The sequence below is a fragment of the Penicillium subrubescens genome (assembly GCF_028828155.1).
Source record: "Penicillium subrubescens strain IBT 31985 chromosome Unknown utg000011l_segment0_segment0, whole genome shotgun sequence".
NCBI lineage: Eukaryota > Fungi > Ascomycota > Eurotiomycetes > Eurotiales > Aspergillaceae > Penicillium > Penicillium subrubescens.
Window position 1 is genome coordinate 1,906,566 of NW_026643161.1, and position 25,250 is coordinate 1,931,815.

The 25,250-nt window shown below is 48.8% G+C and overlaps 7 protein-coding genes across 7 annotated transcripts; 3 read left to right on the plus strand and 4 right to left on the minus strand.

Moving 5' to 3' along the window:
- Nucleotides 1–562: 562 nt before the first annotated feature.
- Nucleotides 563–829, minus strand: N7473_012996 (uncharacterized protein; the record flags this gene model as incomplete). Its single annotated transcript, XM_057158935.1, has 1 exon — nt 563–829. The coding sequence occupies one exon, from the start codon at nt 827–829 to the stop codon at nt 563–565; it is 267 nt and encodes an 88-aa protein (XP_057002889.1).
- Nucleotides 830–6,821: 5,992 nt separating this feature from the next.
- ecm33 (GPI-anchored protein Ecm33) lies at nt 6,822–8,891 on the minus strand. The gene is made up of 4 exons (XM_057158936.1): nt 8,678–8,891; nt 8,448–8,526; nt 7,530–8,355; nt 6,822–7,456 (listed from the first exon to the last, which is right to left on the minus strand). The coding sequence occupies exons 2-4, from the start codon at nt 8,509–8,511 to the stop codon at nt 7,165–7,167; spliced, it is 1,182 nt and encodes a 393-aa protein (XP_057002890.1). The 5' UTR covers nt 8,512–8,526; nt 8,678–8,891; the 3' UTR covers nt 6,822–7,164.
- A 6,586-nt stretch (nt 8,892–15,477) lies between these two features.
- Nucleotides 15,478–16,368, plus strand: N7473_012998 (histidine phosphatase family protein; the record flags this gene model as incomplete). The annotated part of the gene is made up of 4 exons (XM_057158937.1): nt 15,478–15,530; nt 15,589–15,706; nt 15,771–15,875; nt 15,933–16,368. Exons 1-4 carry the CDS (start codon nt 15,527–15,529, stop codon nt 16,366–16,368), a joined length of 663 nt encoding a protein of 220 aa, XP_057002891.1. The 5' UTR covers nt 15,478–15,526.
- Nucleotides 16,369–16,917: 549 nt separating this feature from the next.
- On the minus strand, nt 16,918–17,184 carry N7473_012999 (uncharacterized protein; the record flags this gene model as incomplete). Its single annotated transcript, XM_057158938.1, has 1 exon — nt 16,918–17,184. One exon carries the CDS (start codon nt 17,182–17,184, stop codon nt 16,918–16,920), a length of 267 nt encoding a protein of 88 aa, XP_057002892.1.
- Nucleotides 17,185–19,751: 2,567 nt separating this feature from the next.
- Nucleotides 19,752–21,000, plus strand: alkA (DNA-3-methyladenine glycosylase II; the record flags this gene model as incomplete). Its single annotated transcript, XM_057158939.1, has 4 exons — nt 19,752–19,952; nt 19,982–20,661; nt 20,753–20,875; nt 20,937–21,000. The coding sequence occupies 4 exons, from the start codon at nt 19,752–19,754 to the stop codon at nt 20,998–21,000; spliced, it is 1,068 nt and encodes a 355-aa protein (XP_057002893.1).
- Nucleotides 21,001–21,483: 483 nt separating this feature from the next.
- Nucleotides 21,484–22,282, minus strand: N7473_013001 (ubiquinol--cytochrome-c reductase subunit 7; the record flags this gene model as incomplete). The annotated part of the gene is made up of 4 exons (XM_057158940.1): nt 21,484–21,573; nt 21,722–21,775; nt 21,849–21,957; nt 22,167–22,282. The coding sequence occupies 4 exons, from the start codon at nt 22,280–22,282 to the stop codon at nt 21,484–21,486; spliced, it is 369 nt and encodes a 122-aa protein (XP_057002894.1).
- Nucleotides 22,283–23,006: 724 nt separating this feature from the next.
- N7473_013002 (uncharacterized protein) lies at nt 23,007–24,308 on the plus strand (the record flags this gene model as incomplete). The annotated part of the gene is made up of 2 exons (XM_057158941.1): nt 23,007–23,478; nt 23,536–24,308. 2 exons carry the CDS (start codon nt 23,007–23,009, stop codon nt 24,306–24,308), a joined length of 1,245 nt encoding a protein of 414 aa, XP_057002895.1.
- Between the last annotated feature and the right edge of the window lie 942 nt (nt 24,309–25,250).

Sequence of the window (25,250 nt, forward strand, 5' to 3'; positions counted from 1 at the left end):
CCTTCCCCGGACCCATCCAGATTCCCTAAAAAGCCAACGATCGTCCTCCATTTCTTACTCCCAGCCTACCATTTCGGGTGACTTGCAGCTAGTTTGTAGGCTCCCCCTCCTTTTGGTCCTCTTTGTGCTTTCGAGATACGTTCCGGATAATCCGACAGGCACATCGGTGTTTGTGGGAGGAATTTGAGTTCGATATCAGAGATCAGAAGGTCTGAACCTGATCCCTGGGAACTGGATCGAATGTCTGAGCGCTGGGTTTGGTCTGGGAGATATAACTAATTTCTTTTTTTCTGGGGGGGGTTCTGCTTTGCAGCTTTATGGGGTGGTTTGTTTCTTTTGGGATCCGAGTCCTAGGATAGAATCATGAACGGAGAGATATTCATCGTGCAGTGAAGTGCGTGCTGCTCGAACAATTCCATTTTTAATCCTATACATATGTACTGTAGACCAGACCCTAGATGATATACATCCATCATCCCTCTTTTGTCTTTCCATCGTACTTTGGGTATTATCCCCCCTTTCCCCATTGGGTTGGAACCGTCCGATTCCCAAATGTATCTATCTAAATCTGTTCATCCTCGCACTGCATGCGGCCGGGATCGTGAACCCGTGCGGCTCCAGGTGCAAGGACCAGCCCTGCTCGAGATGAGTTTTGCCTCCACGGGCCAGGGGTATTAGCATTGCCTCCAATTTTGAGAGAATCCTGCAGGAGCCAATCGTTGCCGCGGAAGGGTGTGTTCTCCTCACGCCAATGATTTTCGTCTTCCCAATAGTCTAGTGGCCTGTGGTTGTCGGGGCTGCTGACAGTGACCCGCCTGCGACCTGTCATGTCTCAACCGTTCGAGGTGGCATGGCGGGGGGAGGAAGGGGAGTAATAATCTACTTGGTTACTACATTTGAATTCTCACAGAAGGGAAAGTCTAGTTTTTCGATTTCTGGATGTGAAGTGAATATCAGATCTCTTTCACGACGAGTTCCACTTGTTTTCCCACTACTGTGTGTTGAATATTTACTCCACTAGAATACATACATACATAGGTCCCGGTTTACAAATCCCACACAAGTGTTGCAAAAGTACCTGTTCATGCGTTGTATCCACTATTCCGAGATCTCGCCAGGCCTGCGACTGGGATCCGCCACTGTGGTGTAGATACTTCAACTACCGCACGCTACGGATCGACATGCTCCCCACGCCACCTTCCGATACGGGGTGAATGAAGTATTGTACACTACTGGACTCCCCACTGTAGGGCAGGCCAAAACCAGGATGTGGGTAGCGATCGAGTCATGCAGTCAAACACCGATGTACTCTCAAGGGCAGCTCAGATCCGTGCTTCTCTTTCTTGGCGAGTGGTTTCTACTCTGATTTCGATTTCTCTTGCTTTCTCCCCGATATCCTGTAGAGATAGCGAACTACTGTACGTACTACTAGGTCCTTCTGTGAGCGGAAATCAGATCCACCTCTGATTTCAGTTTAGTAGCAAGCATTGATGCAGATTCTGCAGGCTTTGCAGACTCGTGCTAGGTACGGAGTACAATGGGACGCACGGTTCCTGAAAGAAGGGATGAGTATGCTCGAGGCATGAAATGAGGTGAATAATGTCATCATGTTGTGGTGTTATTGTCAATCCAGGCGACCATATAGAAGAAAACGAACTCAATCATGTTACTATTCCTCCAGAACATGAACAAAACAGACAATAGAACGCACAAATAATCGTATCTCAATACATAGCATCTATCGGCCGAACTGCAGCAAGGGCCGGCAGTCCACAATATGATGATGATCAACAAAGTACATTCAAACTCCATGACATATCATCAAAGACCCACGCAAAGGACGTTCAAAATACCTTCTTCATGGCAAAAAAGCAACGAGCACTACGTACATCACGCTATGTCTGAAGATGAACCGTGGTTCCTGTCCATGCGGGATATCGGGGAGGAGAAAGATATCGAGAGGCATTGATACTTGCCAACAACATCTTCCAAAACAAGTAATCTTAGTGCTAATACTAAATCTAAAATTCAAATCAATTCCCCGACTGGCCCACCGCCACTGCTTCGCTGCAAGGACTTACATATCTATTAGCGCCTGGGCCCTATAGTCGAAGGTCTATTCTGGGAGGTGCTATATTCGGAACTCAAATTCGCCGCATCTGACACGTCTGTCAAGTAGAGAGAGACTTCATTCAAACTGTACCCGGACCAAGTTTGTCTGTCTATAGGTAGCTAACCTTCCCTGACGAGGAACCAAACTTACTTCCAGCCCGTGGAGTTCGCGCAAGATCGTACTGAGAGTTTATGGGTTCCTACATGGTACATGGGTACATTTGCATAGTGCGAGATCCATGCGTTTCAATATCTGTGTACAGTATGAATATGGATTCACTGTATATGTAGGTATGGATGTGCGCTCACGCATCCGTCCCGTCGCTCAGGGATCCCGATCAACTACTGTACTATCCCGGAATCCTAGTTCCTGCTCCTCCTGGGTTTGGTTTCCCCAGTACCTGGATGACCGGTGGCCTCCAATGCAAGGTGAATGTATCTAAATGGGTCCATTGAGAGAGAGTCGTGCATGTGGTAGGCTGGAGGTATGCGTAATCGCTTCACTTTTCCACTCAGGTACACTTTCCCACATACAGTATGCAGCGGGATCGATGGAGAAGCGGAAATGCAAATGCAACTGTTTATGGGAATAGTGGGAAGGAGTCCAGTAGGTTGATGATATGCTGTATCCCTTGCTACTACTGCTAATCACTTTTCTTGACCCTGCGTATCGTGTACTTTGTCCACGGGTGGCCAAGAGTGTTCAATAATCCTCTCCAGTGAGAAGCTACATAGAGAGGGGCACGGGGTTTTTTCGTGCCATTCTGCGGTATCAGAGTGAGAAAACTACTGCAAGAAAGACTTGGTACTGATTCTCTAATCTATAGCCCTCACAAACCCACCAACACACTTATATCCACTTCATACGGAATCCAATGCACGCAATCACAGCTATTTCTCAAGACCCCCCACAGAAACCACTGCTCATGGTACATCGAACCCAAACCAAACCACTTCCCCGCCCCTAAATATTTCAAGAATCGAACTCTCCATCTATTCCGCGATCGGTGATTCTTCTAGCACTGAATACTACTCCAGATGATGATCGAACGCGGTCCCGAGAATCCCGGCCAATCACCTGCCTGGTAACCAGTGAGTTGACAGGGCAAAGCACCATCAAAGTTTAATCGGTTCCCCGCGCGGCGGAGACGAGGCTGGACCCTAGATTGGCAAGGATGGTGTCCCGAGAGAAAGGATGGAAGCTCAGATATGACGATGAATGTAGAAGGGAGATCGTCCTCCCTTTTCTTGTTTTATTTCATTGGTTGAGGGCGATAAATTAATTGATAATGCCTTAGAACCTCTTCGCCATGACCTAGTGGACCGTGCCTGCAAACTTCGGGGAGGGATATGCTTGAACACAATACGACCGTCAACCTAAATCAGTCAATCCCAACATCAACCTTGAGGGAAAGGTACGAACGACAATAAGCGCATATTCGATCTGTCGCTAACCTTGAAACCAGGTTCCAGGTTCGTCCCTGACATTGTGTTTGACTCGTGCAGGGAGGAGCCACGCACTACGCACTCTACGTGGGTTCTCGGGCAGAGAAGAGGACCATGCGCTATTGCACTTATTCTTGTGCTGGATAGATCTCGTTCGGGCCACGCTGATTGAGTTAGTCAAGTTAACTTTAGCTGCTTGGGCGAACTACATACTGAGCTACTACCAGTTGGGCACTCTGTACTTTGTCTTTTGTTTCCAGTGCGCTATGCCCCTCAAAGAGCCAAGACCAAGCCCCCCAAAAGCCCCCGATCTGACTGATGTCTCTCCTCCCCCACTCACGAATTCCACCATCCATCGAAGCTGCAAAGGCCACGGTGCCTTGATTTTGTTGCCTGTTCCTGCTTTTCGCACATGGAATATGCAACATGCAAGATAAGATCATTTGCGATCGCGCATTCTCTGTCCGTTCATATCGTCATCATGTACCTTGTTGCTCCAATTTGCCTCATCAATGCTACAATCAAAACCTCCAAACTTACGCCAGCTCTTGGGATTTGGTGTTCGACTTTTGTCTTTCCACAGTTTTAAGTAAATCCCAGCCACAACAGATCATCTCCGAGAAGGAAATCCACCACGATCGCAAATGCCCACCGACTAAAAACTACAAACTCCGATTTCCCAATTCAATGTTTCTCATTGGATCTTTCTTCTAGGAAAACATGCACCTTAAGCCAATCTTTGCCCGTGTAGCCACATCACCAGCCTCCCCGGCCCCCCGCCATGCTACTATAGGAACAAATGCCCCCGATCAGCAATCATTCACTAGTTACTACAGGATATCTACTCCATAGTAGCGCCTCTCTCTGCAATCAAGTAGTGATTAGCTTAGTTAGCATCATCATCCAAACAATCTAGTTACGTAGTTATCTTATTATCCCAGTACTCACTTCGTACCAAAGTACCAACCGACCAAATCCACCCTGATCAACCCCCCAATCACCAATCACCAATCACCAATCACTCCTTCCCATCTGATCCTCGAATCAGAGCACCATCGCCCCCGCTAACGCAAAATCCCATCCCAACCACCCACTCAATACAACTCGATACATCGACTTGGAGAAAAACTGCAGGGTGGGAAATCGAAGTTCGAACGGGGCCACGCGATCTTGAGTTTTTTCCTCGTTTTTCTTTTCTTTTTCTCGTTTCATCGCTGCAAGACAATAGATTCTGAGACGCACATGGCTGGAAACGAACTCATCCTGAGCGGGGAAGGTTTATACATCCAGAGTTTAGAGATTTTCGGACTTTTTTCGCTGTTTGAAAGTTTTGGTTTTGCTTGCTCCGCTACGTTCTTTTGCTTTAGTTTGCCTTTGCCCGGTAGTTAGTTACACTACTTACGAGCTTGACTGCTACGGCAGTCAGCACTGAGTATAGTTAGGTTGGTTAGGCCATGACTACAGTGGAATAAGATCTTCCCACCACGCCACTGCACATGGTTCTAACTTCTATGGGTTCTATCGTCTCCATCTTCGTCCTACACTGCTACTGTATACTACTGCAATCTCCATCCGGACATCTCCCAAACTTTCATCATTGTGCCCGCTTGAACCCTGACGCCGATTCCACTTCCACTTTCACATCCAACTCCGATTCTAATCCCGAACCTTACTCTAACTCTAGCTCTGACTTTTCCTCCCTGAGTGCTGGCTTTCATCTCCCGATGAACCCGTCCGTGCCTCTACTCCACTCTCTCTACACTGTTTAGTTTGCCGATTAACTTTCGGGACTTGTGTCTGTGCCCACCCGTTCGTTTGTTGCCAAAGTCTTTTTTTCTCTCTGATTCTTGGGTATTGAGATCTCGGGATACAGACATCGGGGTCTAGATTAGTTGAGTGTGTAGAATTTTGTAGACTAGCTCGTATCGACGGTCTATCTATGACGAGTTTTATCTCTCATTATAATAGGGATTAGTGTGGTGATAGTGGTGTTTCGGGTTTAACTCGGGATTTGCTACGAAACACATCCTACTTTTCGACTTACCTCTCCTTTCTATCTAGTCCCATTCATAAACACACTGTAGTAACTACAGCACGGTATTTGGTCATGCTGTATAGTACTTCTGCTATTCTGCGTCAGCGAGTAGGTCCCTGGAGCTGCAGAAGTGGATTCAGTTCTCTTCGTGTTCGTTCATGTCCATCCATGTTCTAGATCAGATCCAACTCCAGTTCAAGATCAACCTACCCACTTAGTCTTACTTACCCCTCTCCATCTCTCCATCTGCATCATCTGGCTTTGCAAACACGCTTCGTGGCTTCTGTCAAGATCCCGAATACCTGGATACGATGAATCGGTGAATCGGAGCTGTGGCGTTTTTAGTTTTTGGTGCTTTTGTCTGTGAGATCCGAGTGAGACTGCGAGTGGATGGATGGATGTGGCGGGTGCCTTAGTGCCGAGGTGCGGTGAGGTAGGAATGGGATTTTTGTTAGCTTGCGCCGGTGAGATATTACCTATTCGGACTCTTAGATATGATACCAGGGCTATATTTCTAGATAGTGATGGTTTTATGATAATTTGTCGGATTTGGTGTTGGTGGAAAGCAAGTCTTGAAGATGTTGTTCCCGTGAGGCCGTGGATATATACTCAGTGCTCATCAATTGGCATAACATAATGTAACAACGCCCATATAGATGGACCGAGGTAGGTTGTGTAGATTCACCCTCGATCAATCGAATGTAATGATCCGAAGATACAGGAAATATAACACATGAAGCTGGAAACATATGTTTCTTCCAGACAAAGGTCTGCCTGTAGACAGTTGCCCGTGTAAATCCCCATTCGGATGACTTCACTCTATTCAAACTCGCCAGAGTTAATCAGATGCATGCATGCACGAAGAATCGCACGACATCCGTTCTTAACATAGAGTACTATTAATGAACTTCCTAGATTCAAGAATATCTACATGAGAACACCCCACCAGCCCGTAAGAACAACAATCTCAACACCAGCACCCTTGACCAGAGATTCAGAACAACAACGCCAACCCAAGGACAGGCAGAGAATGCAAAGCGATGCAAATTCCGCTACTCCAGTTATCCGAGGAATGAATACCTATCTTCCAGGCAAAGCGCAAACCAGGGCAGAACATACAAGGGAGACCACCCCTCCATACCTCCCTCTCCTCGAACATACATACCAAATCTACAAGTATACAATCCTACAACTACAAATTTACAATCACATCCATACCAAGAAAAAGTACAAACTGACAAACCGAATACATTAGCACAATCGTGCTCGGGGATAAAACACATATCGAGACAAGTTAAGGACACGTCGGGGCGAGTGGGTAATAAAATAAGCGGTAAAAAAAAGAGAAACTCCTTTCCGATGAGACGGCGTCGAGGATGTCTTCCGAGGACAGAATCCAGATTTGGGAAATTTCCTCATAAAGAAGACAGAATTATTATCATGAGAACAGCAGTGTAAGACGAAAAAATGAAACCGTTGCTTGGTGGGACTCTCTGCATCTACAATCTTTCCAACAGAAAACAAAAAAAACAGCACACTTTCTTTCCCTCCACAGACACTAATCAACCCCTTTACAGGAGCTGAGCAACGGCGTAGAAGAAGGCGGCAACACCAGTGACGGCCATGCTGGCACCGTTGGCAACGGCGGCACCGGAGCTGGTGGCAGAGGAGGTGCTGCTGGAGCCGGAGGAAGTGCCGGACTTGCCGTTGGAGGTGGTGGGGTTGGTGGTGTTGGCATCGCAGTGGTAGGTACCCTTGATGACAGTCTTGCGGATGGACTGGAAGTGGGTGCAGTTGAAGGTACCGTCAGTGCTCTGGAGGTTGAAGCCACCCTCGACATCGGTCAGACCGTCAAGGTCAACACTGGATAAACAAATTAGCGCGTGTCGGGCGTTACAGCAGGGCGAGTGCGTCAATTGAAAGATCTGCTACTTACGTGTTGAACTTGCCGCTGAAGTCAATGGCACCAGTAACCTTCTCCAACTTGGGCAGATCAATGGTCTGCAGCTTGTCGTTACGGGCAATGGTGAATCCACCGTCAACCTTGGTCAGAACGGGCATGGAGATGTTGGAGAGCTTGGAGTTGTCGTTGAACACCAGGTCACCGGTGGAGGTCAAGTTGGGAGCAGAGAAAGTGGTGAACTCAGTACCCCAGAAGCCGAGCTGACCGGTGAGCTTCTCCAGAGAGGGAACGGAGATGCTGGAGATGTTGCGGAAGGTCATGTTGGTGCCAGTGCCGAGGTTGGGGAGCTCAATCTCGAGAGCATCGAAGTTACCGGAGAAGTTAATCAGGTCGGTAGCGTTCTGCAGGTTGTTGATGTTGATCTTCTGGAGATCACGGTTGTTCTCAATCTCGAACTGGTTGACAGTCTTCAGGGAGATACCGTCCAGGGAGGTCAGACCGGTGTTCTGGATGATAACGTCACCAGCCTCGGTGACACCCTTGTCGAAGTTCAAGGACTGGAGCTTGGGGAGAGCGTTCCACTTGATGGAGCCGACGGAGGTCAGCTCGGCGAAAGCAAGCTGGGTCAGGCGGGTAAGACCCTCCAGGTTGAAGGCGTCGCCAACGGAAGTCAGGGAGGCGGCAGTGATGTCGGTAACATTCTCACCACCGTTGCAGATGATGGAACCAGAGATGGTCTTAACACCGGCGAGGGAGAGGGAGCCGGAGTAGGACTTGGCGATGGTAATATCACCATTCAGCTTGGAGCAGGAAGCGATACCATCGGCATCGGACTGGTTTTCGATGGTGGTGTCACCGCCTGGAGAGTGGAGGGATTGGATGTCAGTTCTTCACGCTCGTATTCGATCTGATTTTCTTGGCAAATGGAGATGAGGAAGTTTATTGACTTACAGCTAGCGGCGAAAGCCACCTGGCTGGCAGCCAGCGCGGGCAGGAGGTACTTGGCGAAAGACATTGCGAATCTTTTATTCTGTTGGTTGCGCGTGAGATGGTTAATAATTGATCGTATTCGTAGGTTGTTGATGGATTTGGGGTCCAGGGGAAGAGCAGCAGGAGGTGTGGCAGATAAGAGTTTTGTGTCGCGTCGGAAGAGTCAGGAGAGAGGATTGTTGTGAACGTACCAGGGGGAATTAGAAGGTAGAGGGACAACGAGTGGAAACAAGATGGAAAAAGGGCTCCTCAGTGAAGGGGAGGGTAAGAAGCAGTAACAAGGGAAAGAACGAGTGGACGGGTTTGGGAGGGAGGAGGAGGGGAGGAAAGAGAAGAAGGAATAAGAAGTTTGGGGGAGCAGGAAAGGAGGCGCTGTGGGTGGAGATTTCCCGTTGCTGTTTTGGTTATTTTGGTTATTTGGTGTGTATTTGGGACGGTCGTCACTATAAATACTAAATTACAAGGGGGTCTTGACGGGGGCCGAGTACACACAGTACCGAATGCGGCCCTGCCTGGGAATAGCGTACCTGGCTGGTATTTAATAGTAAATCATGGTAAATTATGCTTATCCAACCGGAACCTCGCAAGTATCCTACGGTATCTGGCATGTACTAAAAAGCAGTCGTCAACTTGATTTCTGGTTTCAACCCAATTCCTGCTTTTTGGCTGCCCCCAGCACCGACACCCGGTTTAGTGCCTGTTTCCGTACCACTCAGTACATTCATCCAATAACCGATTCGCCCATGCGGCGCCCCTTTCTCCATTTTGTGTATTTTGTGTTTCCCCCAAGTGGAGCAAACTGGTATCATATTTTCATTAATCATTTCCTTCCACACGTGTTGGCTCCTGCTGATGTCTTTCCATGGCTCCTCCCCGTCGTTAGAAAATTTTCTGATTGGTCAAGGACCGGTCTAAGGATTATTTTTGGCTGCGAGCTAGAATGACTACTCGTCATTGATTTAGCCTCTGGTATCAATGCATAAGGATTCTAGAATTTGCTGTGCTCTGTTCTTTGTTCTCGGTGTTGGTCAGGCTTAAATGGAAGCTTCTGGCACTGTGTGACTTGGTAACAAGCAAATATAGTGAAGCTGTAGCATAGTTGCCAGGGCCTGCAGACACGTCGTTGCATACGATTGCTATGAGTTATGTAAAGTATGCATCAATAGCTTTGTACAACTCATACTCAACTGCTTTTCCCATACATAGAACCTAACCATGGTACGGCATACAATATGGATTTTGATTTGGTGAATCAGAGCCAATTATTCAGCGTTTTTGCTCTATCAAAACTCCACTGCCTTGGAATCGAACATACAATGGCCTTGTACTCGCAATACCTTCCCACAGCAGTAGTGAGTACAATCTCTGTGTATAATTGTATACATCACCGTACATTATTAGTGCACTTTCTGTATGCACATACACTACTGTCTGTACGGAGTTACGACGAGTCAAGTTACCCAAACGATTCATCAGCAACGGCCCTCCACGTATCTTTCACGGATCTATCAACCAGTTGTCGTCATCCATGGCCCCAACGTCGAGATGATTAAGACCATCCTATCATCTTGCATCTCAGTAACTATGCTGTTCATTACCCCTGATCACCACAATTCCCCTTAACAACACTAGCCTCGTGAGGTTGAATGATGAATCCACACTCGCGTCTTCAATAAAAAGCCGATCGGGAACCCGCTCTCTCCCTATATCACCCACTTGGCCCGGTCGCACCCCCCCGAAAGGGCTCAAAACAGGATCATTTCCCATCATCAACGAATTCAAGCCTTTTCACGGGACCCGCTCGCCCCCCTGCCGCTATCAGTATCGTGACTATCGTCGACCGGGCCCCGGTATGCCCGGCCTCTGATTGGCACGCTGGAATGATTCTCCCTAGATTTATGTACATTTTCGCGCGGTGTTTCCGTCATGCTATCGTTTCATGATTTATTTGAGGCGTAACGATATCCTCCTCCACAATTGAGCCACTACAGTCAGGTACAAGAGAATAGTGAACTGTGGTGATGTGGCGGACGTGGATGGGAGATAATACAGTATGGATAAGACCTCCTGATGATACATATCCCCTGAGCAACGACCACGACACTAGCTACGTGCTAGTTTGTTCGCTGCACGGGGGATCAGAACGATAGTGTGAGGTGGCAAAGTGCGATCGTCGAGATGCGCTTTATACATACTGTAGTAGTAATACTTGATGCGAACACTTGTTTTGGACTGCTTGGAAGCTGCCCGGATGGAAGGATTATTATTATGGCTGGCTTGGCCCCCCGATAATAACAGACAGTGACGGTGCCGACCGAATTATGAATCATACGTTGTATGTGACTCTCCAATCCTTGCAACTATTTAAATTGAGCTCAGAGCTCAGATCCGCCGGGCGCTCCTGTCACTTGAATAATTGCGACGATCGTTCGTCTAGAGCTTCGAAGGCGCTGATCCGTATCCCGTTCATTACGTTTCCTCTGGTATAATTTCATCCGGTCGGGGCTGAAAGAGTTTACAATGACATTAGCCATTCTGCGACCGATGAATATTGTTTCTTACCACGGATCTCTCCTATAAAATGCTGATTTATCATCCTTGTGCTTTGACTGCTTCTCTTCCTTCCTTACACAGTAGGTATGAATCAATTGGCCATGTTCAACTCGGCTGGAGTCTGTGGTAACATCGCGCATTTCCAAAATTACAGTGGAAAAACGAAATAATTCTGTAATTCTGTACGTAACGGTAAACTTGTTTCAGATCAACTGGGCGGAGCCCGACTTGCTCCGCTTTGGCTGGTCTCCGGCCTGGCGCATCAACTCCACTCTGTCAGTCCACAATAACTCCACCGGTCGCTAGTGCAGCTTGGAAGAGCCGTCGAGGATACTGTATATAAGATCTATGGAGGCAATTACCACCGATTGCCTTGGAATTCTTAATCATTGTGCGAACCAGCACAAGAAGTACGTGTCCCTCCAAAACGGCCATACCGAGATAACTGCTCCAGAACTTTGGCCACCAAGCTATGTACTACCCTCCTCGGTCGCCGGCCTGCCCTGTTGCTTTGAACGCCACAAATATGGGTCAATATGGGTACCGCGCGGCCTGCAAAAGCCAAGTTCCAGTCTAGCCCAGGCGAGCTCTGAAGCTCGTTTACACAATGCAGTACTTACTGTACTCGTTTACAGTCAAATCCTGTAGAAGAGTTGTAAACCTGTGATCACTAGCCACCGCATGGCATTTGACTAACATTCCAAACAATCTCTCGGTTGGGGCCGTTCGATTTTCGTCGCTAGGAATGCCCGAGCAGCTGGTTCATGACAACTTGACTAGCTATGGAATCGGGAACGTATGTAATTGAGTAAACAAGGGAGAGGGGAGGCTGGTAGCATTCTTGGGGGCACGAGACCACTTCCAGACTTAGGACTCCTCTTGATTTTGTATTTTTGTAGGCATGGGAATTGGAGAGTTGCTTGTATGAGAGATTTTCATGTTGTTTGCTATGGGGAACTGAACGGGTTTGGAATAGCGGATAACCTCCTGATCGAGAATCTAATTAATTAAGCTCGAGAACGAAAGTTAATGCGAAGCTTTGTCCATTGAGTCAATCATTGTGCAAGTAGTCCTCCGCCCTTCAAGGCTTGTGCCAAGTCGCACGAGCAAAGACTAAAAGACTCTTGTCTTGCATACCTCATTCTATGGTTCGAATGCGAACTCGGTGGATGCACAACGTCTCTATCAGGATCGAGTATCTATGTACCCAGCCCTCAGTTCAATTCGATTCAATTCCCCAGTCACGAATATGATACCTCCTTCTAACTGGCGGATCAACAAAGACCATGCCTTGGAAAGTTGGAAGATTCACTTTCTACCCCACTCGGCGATGATTTTTTTTTCTCGGGGAACTTGGTCAGTGCCGGGCGAGCTGTTGATTTGGCGTAGGCCGATGACGCAAGCTCGTCTAGCGTCGGCGGGTTTGGGATTTTGTCGTATGTACGTACATGCGCACTAGACTGGCTTGATTGTAGTAATACATATTGAGATGGAAATGGTTCGGACGAGTTGGTTACAGACTGCTGCTCTCTTTGTTCTCAAGTTTAATCGGAAGTACAGTAGTGGGCAGAGTGTTCGGTTCTAGCGCTAGGTTTTGTGGGTTACCGTGGATCCGATTGTATCTCGCGTTACTTGGGGCAGAACCTTGGTTCAATGAGATAGCGGAGTAGATATGGGCCAATCGCGATAAATACCGTGAATGGATATTGGTTGGATCAGGTTGAATCGTAACCAGATGAAAGAAGATGGTGGTCTTGGGACACTGTTCCTGGATCTTATAGTGAATGGTGTTGGCTCAACTCAGTGACTTGGCCAGTTACTTTGGACAGCAATTTTGTTGAGTAATCGATAGGGTTTGTATAGGAGGTTCTGATGTTCTGTTTACAGTATTGCCCATGTGGGATCAAGGTTTCTGCTAGATTTCTCACGGTGGGTGTGATATCCGCCACTGAAGCATGTTCTCCCATCAAGCGATCGCACGTAATTCATTCAGGTTTAGCTGGCTATATTTCTAGTCTATTATTTGAACTGGTGCAATCATATGGCCAGATTGCTAGTGGTTGAGTTCATCGAAGCTGGTCATACGTAGCCAATATCACTTGAAGCATCCAGAACCTTGAAGATACTGGGAATTGGCTGACCGGAGTTGAGTCTTCCCCTAACGTTGGCTCCCAATCGGGGATCAAATTGCCAAAAGAGTATGAAGGCACTTCTTTGATGCCCAGACTATTCATGGCCTTCCGAACGTCCACTCTTAGCGGTGCCGCGTCCGTTGAGTTTGTCTTTTCCTTTTTGAACATGTACTATGTCCGGCGTTCCTTCGAGAAATTCGTCGCTGTCTTCTTAATGCCAAAAACACGAAGTGTCCCAAATGTCTCCTTGACTGCACCTTGACTACAATGATCATGGCGTCAATTTGTAATTCCAGTCACACGTGTGAGGGCATGTGGTAACGGTGTTAAAACAATTCAACATAACTATGACAAGGAATTTAAGAGAATTTCCTCTCGAATTGGTTTGAAGTTGCAGCGGGGTGCCGGATCATAATCGGTCACTGAGTCAGTATGTCGTGGTTTATCATCTGCATCTGGGCATCAGGAGCAGCAGTGGATTGCGCAGACGAATTTATGACCTATAATCCAGATCTTCATTCAATGTAGAGATGTTCGGGACTCACTTGATAGGCTATCAATGTAAGGACTCCTTGACCTGTTCAACTTTAATGCTATGTATTTCCCTTGATAATTCATATGTGACAGGAATAGAGAAACCATGATGATTGAAAATCTCTAAACGAGCATGCTACAAATACCCCAATTGATTGAGCGGAATCCCGCTCGCATAGGAGTCAAGTCGTCAACATCTTCAAAGTCACAAAAGCTACCTATACCCGACCTGGTCAAACTCAAATAGCATGTGCCTTCAAATAAACAAGGCTCCTTGATTTCGGCAATGATAGATGACTGCATTAAATCAAAGTCATTCAAAGCCTCGGCATCTGTAAAGAGGGGGCTCTTCATCTCGCTTAATAGACCCCCGGCCGGTTCCCCAGATATAACAGGATATCTGCAGTAATTCTCGTAAAACTGAGAATAGTCCAGGGACTCTTCGGATACTCCGGCATGGCTGAGCGTCGGTAAAACATCGGCAACCTTGTTTATTCGTATCCATCCGCCCTGTGGGCTTCTGTGGTTATGCTAATTTGCTACGTGCGGGGAACCATCATCCAGGAAGTCCCGCGCATACACTAGATCGGACTAGAACCCTTATTTGAGAAGCTCGAGGAGCTGATCCCTCGGGTATCCCCCAGTGATCCCTCTCGAGTTACGCCTTAGATTAGATTAGATGATGAGACTATGCCGAAGTTGCCTGACGTTGCAATCTGTGATGCGGGGGAACCTGAAGTGGAGATAATCTGCAGAGAGTCCGCTGCAGTACCTACCTATAAAGGCATGAGGTCGCGTGCCTATGTTATGGGGGTTTGGAAATCAGGGTCCTTTTCTGGCATTTCCTATCACTTTCTGCCCTTGCGTCCGCATCCCTGGTCTTGATCCTACAACGCGACCGCTTTGATTACTGATCTTTTGAACATTTCTGCTTCCTCCTCTTCTCTTGGACCATTCCAGCCTTCAAAAATGAGTTCTATTGGGCAGCTTTGTGGGCTCCTAGGCCTGGCCGCTCTCGCCACTGCCTCCTACAGCAACAGACCCGACTACGCCAGGCGCTTCCCCTACGCTGCGCCATACGACCAGTCCTTTCTTGGCGGCTACTCTATCCTAAAACATGTCGGAGGCCTGGGACCCTACAGCAACCGCATGTCCTACGGTATCGGCCGAGATCCGCCCGATGGCTGCGTCGTCGATCAAGTCATCATGATCAAGCGCCATGGTGAGCGGTACCCCCAGGGCAGCGACGGGGTGAAGATAGAGGCTGCCCTTGATAAGCTCTACAGCTCTAAGATCACGGAGTGGAAAGGTGATCTCACTTTCTTGAACTCGTGGGAGTATTATGTGGATAGTGAAGGTCTCTACGGATTGGAGACTGATACTGGTCCCTATAATGGGTTGTTGACGACGTACAAGCACGGCGCTGAATATCGTGTGCGGTATGGTCATTTGTGGGATCAGAATTCTAATAAAACTGTTCCAATGTGGACGGCTGAATTCGAGCGGGTTGTGCAGACAGCTCGTAAATTTGGTATGTGAAGAGTCCCTGTACTTGGAAGGGTAACCTTTCTAATTTATTTCTTGCTCAAACCAGGCGAGGGCTTCTTCGGGTGGAACTATACCGACTCTGTCGCTTTGAATGTCATTTCTGAGAGTGCGGACATGGGCGCTAATAGCCTCACGCCCGTGTGTCCGGATGACCATCTCACTCAAACATGCAAGAGCCTCAGTCAGGACTTACCTGCTTTCCGCGTTGCTGCCGATCGCCTGAATAGACAGAATCCGGGGCTTGATCTCAATTCGACAGATATCTACCAGTTAATGTGTATGCCATGAGGACGACCCTGCTGATAATTCGCTTTGCTAAAACTGGTCTTTTACAGTCATGTCTGTCTTTGAGCTCAATGTTCGCGGGTACTCTGACTGGACAGATGCTTTCACCATGGATGAGTGGAAATGGTTTGGGTATACGCAAGATCTACTATTCTATCACTGTGCTGGGTAAGTACCACGAGTTCAGCTTCTGTGTCTGATTGAAAGCTAAAGTCTGACTTGTTGTCCAAAGCCCCGGTAGTCAGTTTGCCAAAGCCGTGGGGGCTGTATACGCCAACGCATCATTGAAATTGTTAACTCAAGGGCCTGAGAAAGCGGGTACTATGTTTTTCAACTTGTGAGTAGAAAAAATTCCATATATCTCGATGAGTTCACGGTAGTGATACTATGGCAGTGCCCACGACACCAACATCACACCCATCCTGGCAGCACTTGGTATCTCATCACCTGCTGAGGATCTCCCTGTCGACAAAATTCCTTTCCCATCCACATACGAGATCGGGGATATCATGCCGATGGGTGGACATCTAACACTCGAAAGAATGAGCTGCAATGCTACAGTAGCTACCGAGAAGGGGGTCTACGTACGCGTTGTACTAAACGAGGCAGTGGTTCCATTTACTTCCTGCCAGGAAGGACCCGGCTTCTCATGCTCGCTGGCTAACTACACTGCCATGATGAACCAGATCCTTCCTGATTTTGTTTCGGAGTGCAAGATCAACAGCACTTTGCCGCAGCATCTTTCTTTTTGGTGGGACTATAATACGACGTCTACGTACAATCACCAGACTGCGAGGTATATCCCGTTCCAGGGGTCTACTTTTGTATAAAGTGAAATCGAGAGGTCTAGAGTGAGAATATGATATCGTCAAGACAAGTATTGTTCATATCACGAGTTCATAGGTAGCCATGTAGGGCTTTGTCACGATCCTCTACGAGTAAAAAAAGGGCAACAAGAAGTCCAGGATGAAGGATCACCGATTCGGGCCCAGTTTCACTAAACCTGTCCCGCTGTAGTGGCAGATGAAGCAGCATATTGGAGACCTCCTGTGCCGCCCAGTCGCGCTCTCCGACCAGACGGTTCAGGAGCTTATTCACTGCAGACTGTAGAGGATGACCGGATGAGAGATTGGCAAGGAGTGTTTGCATAAGCTGTCGATAGGATTGCGTGCCCTCCTCTGGCTTGGAGGCGTACTTTGCGATATACTCCAGGAGGGATTTGCGCCCGGTACAGAGGTGGTGTCGGTATTCGCGAGCCAGGCCATGCTATTGAACGGGTTGTACGCATTGAGATTTGGGTGATTGCGGGTGTGATAGAACCGGTAATACGACGGCTTCTCGAGCGTGGGCTGCGTCTGCATAGACCTCTCTCCCCGCCATCAAGTGTTTTCAGCACCGAGCAACCGACAGTCCTCGACATCCTCATCCTCTCCACGTCGCATCAATGCAGTTCCTAACCCCGAAGATACTGGATTTCCTGCCATCGAAAGCTCAGCCAGCTTGTCAATCATTCGTTCCGTGGCTTGGTGGGCACAGAGTGCCTGGTTATCACAGTTAGCAATATCCTGGGGTCGCTGATGGTTATGCTCTGCTATATGCGCCCGGGGCTTGTGGAGAGTCTTGTGTGAGTGAGCGTTCCGCAGCATTGCATAAGGCGTTCGTAAGTCATTTCGCCCAAGATGCTCTCTGTATACGCAAAATGACCAGATCTTGTGGTTATCACCGTGCACGATGATTATCGTCTTCGAATCGACGAAGCTCCGAATTCCGCTTTTCGAATCATGGCCATTCGGTGTGAGACCTTCCTTTTTTCCTTCTGCGTTGACTGTACTGGCAGAGACACACAATAGATCTTTTCGGTGAGGGATTCGTAGCGGTAGTCGAAATCCGAAATTGGGGTTCTTTTTGCATTGGTCGTTGCTCCAAGGCCCATGGACCACGCCTTCACAGGTACTCACAGCCGCATGATGCAGCCATGTCTACCACTATACACCACCGGAAGCTCAGTCGTGGCCAGAAACTATCATTCACAAGGCCCCTGGGTGAGTCTCGTTTGGGCAAAACTTCCACAAGTGTCGTTGTATGCATTATGGCGGTGGAGCCTGGCCTCAAGGAAGGATCTGAGTCACAAACAATGACATTCCCATATTGGCACCAAAGACGGTGACAGTTTTGCGCAAGGTCTGAAATCTGAAAGCGCGAATAGCATAACGATTATTCGCCGCCGGTGTGGCGAACAAGACTGACACCCGCAGCGGGAAAGGTTTTTTCGGAAGCATTTGCGGAAGAGTTCTCTCTCCAGATCCATGAAGTATTGGTGGATGGTTGAAGGAGCAAGCAAAAGTTGTGGTTCCCTGTATCCCTCCGCTTCGAACCATTCTCTCAAGTATACAAGTCGAATTTGCATGATGCCCATGAAAGGAACATGGTATATAGTGAGATGCCAAGTTTTTGAATCTTCTTCGCAACACGCTTTGCATCAAGGGTCCCGTGTTCAGACGGTTGCGGGTTGAGTTTCCCCTCATTCGACTGTCGGTCTCTCTGGTGCAAAGAGGTTCGAAGAGGACGGCTTGATGGCAGCCTTGCTGTAACCCGTGAGGCAATCCAGTAACAGAGCCACATAGGGGAGATTTGTGGAGGTGCTATGTACCAAGCAAGCCTTTGGCCAGAAGAGGTTGCCCGAACCATCGCCAAGTCAATCAGCACGACAACCGACTTAAAGTTTAAGTACACCGAGCACTGGGAAACACAGTACGGTGTCTTCAGAGCGACATCTGCAGGGTCCATGGTAACACGCAGCCAACGGAGAAGAAGGGATGGTAAAAGCCGTCTTGACCCTTCTGAAGCCAGACATGTCAGTATGAGGTGAGTTGGCCTCACACAGTAGCAGGATACGTGAGACATACCTTGCTAGAGCGGTACTCGTAGATTTGTTGGCCCAGTTCCGAGTGTATAAATATATAAATTGGTCAAATATGAAATGAGTCTGGTGAGTCCGCATGCAGAAGTATCCGCGAAGCACGGTTGTCGACATTCTCAGCTTCATAGCCTCAGGTACCCATGAGATCTCCAAGCGATCGTTTGAAGAACTTGGATCCGAGAAACGCGTCAGGAAAACCACGGAGGATTTGTAGGAAGGGACCCAGGTAGGAGCGAGTCGAATCTCGAGACTCAGCGGAAGCAAGTCATCCTGGCTGTGAGAGAAACTAGCAAAGACCATATGAGTTTGATGAGAGAAAGAGAAAGAGCCCTTGCAATGATGTGAGATATCCAGCAACTGCGACAGCGAGCGCAAGCACGAAATTTCATGCTCGCCTCTGTAGCCGAAGAGTGAGGAAGCGATGGTGCCCGCACTCTTCTCCTGGCATCGACATTGATCATTCGAGACAACTGAGGCAAAGGGCAAGAACAAGATCATCTCCTCTGGACCTGAGGAGGACAGAAGATACATTTCAGGGCCAAATCAGTCAAACAAGAGATGTCCTTCCCCCAATCGTCATCTTTGCGCCCATACCCACGGTGATTCAAACCTCAGAATCTGACCAAGCTTCTTGAGAGAAGAGTATAGCTCTGCTGCTTTCGCATTGTGGTGGTACTGAGATCGTATGTGCATAAACAATATAGAGTGGAGTGGTGATAAATAGTTTGGGTGTCCAAGGGAAGAAGCTGAAGAGAGAGTTAGAGAAGAACGAGGAAGAAAAGGGACAGGTAGAGAACTTATATAGCTGAGGAAGATGGCAGACGCTTAGCTCACAGGGATGGCTAGGTAGGTAGTACGTGATTGCCAGGGATACATGCCAGTTTCCGGTTCATACCGGCTAAGCCATTGTATAAGTATATTGTCCCTATTGAAAGGTCATAGTCCATATTGTTAGTAGACGCATGCGTATGGAAATTCCCATTGTATCTATCCGAGCTAGATGCTACAGGCTCTGCGACAGTATTTGTACGTCTTGTTTTCTCTTCCAGCCTATTTCACCATCAAAAAATTGTACATTAAACGAGTAGAGAATGAGATGCATCGTGCTGTTGTGTTCTCTCGATGCCAAGCCTGGCATACTCAGGGCCCGCAAACCCACTCCTCGGAGTCCGCAGAGCCGCCAAGGGGAGTTACTCCGCATCCAGGCCACTGGACATGATTACAAACCCTCCATAAACATTCCCGACCCCAGGATACCAAACTGCACAAAGCTCTACCATCCCAAGACTAACCATGTCTCTACGACGCTCTGCCCGACTAGGCACCCTCCCAACAGTCCAACCCCTCCTCCCAACTCAAGCCCCAAAAGTCCCTCGAGTCCAACACAGCGGAGTCGCAAAGCAACCACGCAAAACCACCAAGACCAAAAAGCCAGTCCCAGAGAAGACAACAACCAATTCAACATCTTCCTACTGGTCCCCGGAACCCTCCGAAGTCGAAAACCACCCTCCTACTAACAACAGACCCCTCACACCACCCCCCTCAACCGCCCCGTCGATCCACACCGAACAAACGCAACCCTCCTCACACCCCACGGCTCCAAAGTAAACGCATACCCGATCAACCTACAAGATGCCTCGCCCTCAAAGACAGGTCTGCCCCGACCAACCGCTACAACGGGAACACTTCTCGAAAAGGCCATTGCGCATCTGATCGCGGCGGATCCGCGTCTTCAACCCGTTATCGAACAGCATCCGTGTCCGTTATTCTCGCCCGCGGGCCTCGCAGAGCAAATCGATCCGTTCAATAGTCTTGTTAGCAGTATTATCGGACAACAAGTGTCTGGTGCGGCGGCTAAGTCTATTCGGAATAAGTTTTTGACCTTGTTCAAGTTGACGAATGGCGCTGGTGCTGGCGAGGGGTCGCATTCGAAGTTCCCGACGCCTGAGGAGGTTGCGAAGTGTGATATTCCGACGCTGCGGACGGCGGGTCTGTCTCAACGGAAGGCGGAGTATATACAGGGGTTGGCGGAGAAGTTCGCCAATGGAGAGTTGAGTGCGCAGATGTTGGCGAGGGCGAGTGATGAGGAGTTGGTGGAGAAACTTACTGCTGTGAGGGGGTTGGGGAGGTGGTCTGTTGAGATGTTCGCTTGTTTTGCGCTTAAGCGGATTGATGTTTTTTCGACGGGGGATTTGGGTGTACAGTAAGTGTTTCCCATCTAGAGTGTTGCTGGGCATGCTGCTCTATGTCCGGTGATGCGAGGGTTTGATATGGGGCTGACATACTATTAATAGGCGAGGATGTGCAACCTTTGTTGGTCGTGATGTAACTAAATTGAAGGGTAAAGGGGGCGGTAAGTTCAAGTATATGTCGGAAAAGGATATGTTAGAGTTGGCCGCCAAGTTTGCGCCGTACAGGTATGTTTGGTTTTGATCCGATTTCCTTGTTGAACTATTTTGGCTGACTGTGGATGTGCAGGAGTCTTTTCATGTGGTATATGTGGCGGATTGAAGATGTTGATATTGCTGTTCTCACTGGATGAACGAGTGTATATCAACAACTTATACCTACCGACTCATCATGAGAGGTGACCGGGTGGGAAATAGTTAATAGGGATTGAAATGTATCTATGGGAAATACAAACTACGACTGTGGTGAAAATGTCGAGGCGACATTGGTGGTGTATACATGGATCCATTCTCAGTTCGAGGGAACAGATGCCGTACTGAGGTACAGTGCTGCAGTAGTGCCAGTACAATCCCTCAGAAGCACTCGTAGCACACGTCTTGCAAAATAACCAAGTCGTACTTGAGTAGACAATATCAGATATCAAGTGGAACAAAGAAGAATCGATTTGTACAGTATCAGTACACACGCATTGGATTAACCATACACCCCCATCAATGGCGGATGCGTATCCATCGCCAAAGAAAACCCGACGTCTATTTCATGCAGACAGCCCTTTCACCATGAAAATTTGATTTGTTTTGCGCGTAGTCAATTACAAGTCACTGCCCGGAAGCATTTACTTGCGGACAACGAGGTTGTCGAGCTCCGCACGCTCCTTGACCTCCTTCTCGATCTCGCGGATAATAGGGCTAAGGTACTCGACGTCCTAGAAAGTTCATATGATCAGTGTTATGTTGCTTGGACGGTGTATATATGTGTTCATCGTCGAGGGTCCAAAGTGACAAATCCTGGCAACGGGATTGGCTGATACGGGATGATTGCGGGGAGAGTGATTTTGGGAGAAGGGAACTCACCTCCTCGGGCTTGGTCTGCTCATTAGGGGGGAGGAGAGTGTGAGAGATAGAGCACTGCAATTGAGACGAATGTTAGCGGTTTGATGGCCGGAAACTGGGAAGGGAGAGGAAGGCGGGTCGGTCGAACCTGGACAGCACGGCGGAGACGGAAGACACGGTCGTAGGCCTCCTTGGAAGACAGACGCTTGATCGCCTTCTGGACGGTCTCGGACTCCTCGGGGATCAAATCATCGAACCTATAGTGACCCGGTTAGTGACTGTAGTCGGACGGGTATGAACGAGGAGAATTCCGGGGTGACCGCGGCGGGCGATTGCGACAGGACGCCAATGGCAATGGTGGGAGTAGACAATGCCTTGGAATCGCACACAAAGCAGGCACACTGGCAGTCGTTGATCCCTCGCGGTGGACAGGAATTGGCGGCATCGAGGGGAGGGCGATAATTACTTCAGTCCGAGGCGTCTGTAGCCGGCGGCGTCGGTGTACCACTGGGCGATGGGGGTCATCCAGCGCTTGAGCCATGGGCGCTTGACAATGTAGTTGGCGATCGAAGGAGCAGACATTTTGAATCCCGGGTGTCCGATTGACAAGAGGAAGTTCTGGTCGGGGGGGGGAGAGGAAAGGGCGGTCCGGCTGAACACGAGATGACCCGATGTTGCGAGGTTGTGCAAAACGGAGCTTGCGGCGCTAGTCTTAAACCGGCATATTGATGCCTTGCCGCCTTACTGCCTGTGGCTGAACATCTCCTCACCAACACCACGTGATGGTTCCGAAGCCTGCCTCAGGCCGTGGGAGGGAATCATAATCGCCGACTCCACCTCGCACCACTCCCGATAATTCCCCATGTCATAATCGAACCTCATTTCCCACCCGTCTTCCTCCTTCCAAAGCCTTCCTTTGGATATTCTGGAATATGTGGCTTGGTGCTCTTGGAGGCGCCATTTGATCCCTGTACGTAACAGGGGAGCTTTGCTCGTCCGGAAAACGACCCCCACTCCGTCCGCAGTCCGTGCTGCACAGATAGGACCTTCTCCATCGCATTCAACTCAGACTGGTTCGGCAACAATCGGCTCTGAGAAAAGACCCCTCGCTCCAACCTCTCTTTACTCAGTTACCTTTCTCCTATATTTCTTTCGCCTCAATACTCTGATCCGACGCTTCACTTTCCTCTTTTCCAGGATTTGAATTCGGGTTCTTGGGTTGCGGATCGACCACACGATATGCTCGGGTCCCGGAGCCCTCGGTGAACAAGACGGAAGACAAGCGTGAGCGCCTGCCAACCCAACAATGCGCTCCAACGGCACCGGCAGCAATGGAGCTGCCAGTGCTACCGCCGAGCAGCCTCAAGGCTTTCATCTAGACGCTGCCCCGTCCATTTCCCACATGCCCGTCGCCGATGCGCCGAATTCCGATTTCACCACTCGTCTACAGATTCTCTCGACCAAGATACCCAGCTGGTACATCGCTCCATTTTGTGGAGCGAGTGCAGGTGTTGCCTCTGGAATTGTGACCTGCCCACTCGATGTCATCAAGACCAAGCTACAGGCTCAGGGTGGCTTTGCCCGGCGGGGAGGACAAGCCGTGGAGACCAAGACACTGTACCGGGGGATGCTAGGTACAGGTAAAACGATCTTTCGTGAGGATGGTATTCGTGGACTGTATCAGGGACTTGGTCCTATGTTGCTAGGCTATCTTCCTACTTGGGCGGTTTATCTAGCGGTGTATGACCGCTCCCGCGAATATTTCTATGAACATACCGGTTCGTGATATCTTGAGCTTTATGAAGTGATGGGATTCTTGCTAACTATTACAACAGACAGCTGGTTGCTATCCCGCGCTTATGCCTCGATCGCTGCCGGAGCCTGCTCAACGATTGCCACCAACCCCATCTGGGTCATCAAGACGAGACTCATGTCGCAAAGCCTCAAGCAAAATAGCGAAGGCTTCCGAGCCCCGTGGCAATACTCTAGCACATGGGATGCCGCCCGCAAGATGTACCAGATTGAGGGCATTCGTTCTTTCTACTCCGGCCTCACCCCAGCTCTTTTGGGATTGACCCATGTTGCCATTCAATTCCCTCTCTACGAATATTTGAAGATGGCAATCACTGGTTACGGGATCGGAGAACATCCTGACACTGGCAGCTCTCACTGGCTGGGCATTTCCCTTGCCACATTCCTAAGCAAGATCTGTGCGAGCACCGTCACCTATCCCCACGAGGTCCTACGGACACGACTACAAACACAGCAGCGCACAGCACCTGCGCCATCACCCGAAGAGATCGCCTTCCGAGGCGGTCTGAAACATCCCCATGACCGCGGTCGGCCACCCAGTGTCTCCTCATCAGACGGAATGCCCAATCGTCCCCGTTACAATGGAGTCATCCGCACATGCCAGACCATTCTCCGGGAAGAAGGCTGGCGTGCATTCTACTCCGGAATTGGCACCAACCTGTTCCGGGCCGTCCCGTCCGCCATGACGACTATGCTTACCTACGAGTACCTTCGCAAGCTGATTCACGATTATCAGCATGAAGGCCATTTGAAGCTCAAGCAAGCAGAAGCTCAGGCCGAGGGTGAACCGATATGATTTGACGACCACGAAACCCGTCACAATTTTTCTAGACAGATACCCCCCAGACTCTTCCTTACTCAACACTCATACCCACTCTCGCACTTGGACATCCATGGTGCCTCTCCATCTCCGCCCCATTCAAACACCCTTTCTTGTTTCTCACCGGCTTGTATAGACCTGGACGCATGCTGCAATGCTGCAATGCATCTAGTTGGTGGCTTTCTTCAGCGAATGGGCTTCGTTTTCCCCATAGCATTTTCCATTTTCCAAAAATCTTTCCTCTTTTTTTGGTCTTTGTCTTTGGTCTGAGGGTTTCTCAGCACTCATTAGATGGCAGTCAGTCTTTCCTCTTCCTTTGGAAGGCCTTTGCATGTGAAGTCTCTGCAGCGGATACCTCGAATCACATGCCAGCGATATTTGCGTACTTTTGTTCAAACCTGAATCAAGACGTACACTATGATAATCTCTGTAAATGTTCAGCGTGTCTTTTTTTTTGAACCTCATTTTCTTTCATCGAGCATGGTTGTCGCATGTCCTTGTCTTTTTGTACATACATCATCCGATCACGCTGCTTTTGTTCTTTTATTTTCTCTGTATGAATCTATGCTTGGTGGACAAGTAACTCTCTTCTCTTGATCTTGCGTTTGAATTCTCGAGGTCAAGGCTCCGATCATGGAGTTAGTTCAGAAGAGGCCATAGACCACCGGATTTGCATAGGATTAGGGGAGCTGTACACCTTTAGTCCCTAAGGTGCATAAAGGTCGATAATTCTGAAAAATCTTCCTGGGCTTAATTCATACTCTGAGAAGAACTAATCATTGAAAATTCCATTTTTTTCCTTCCGTACTCTCGTTTTTTGAACTGCTCATCTACTGTATATGATAGTCAGACCCGCCATGCTCTCGACTCTCGCCTCCGCGCCCCACAACAACACAGGTTCCAATCACGTGACCTGTG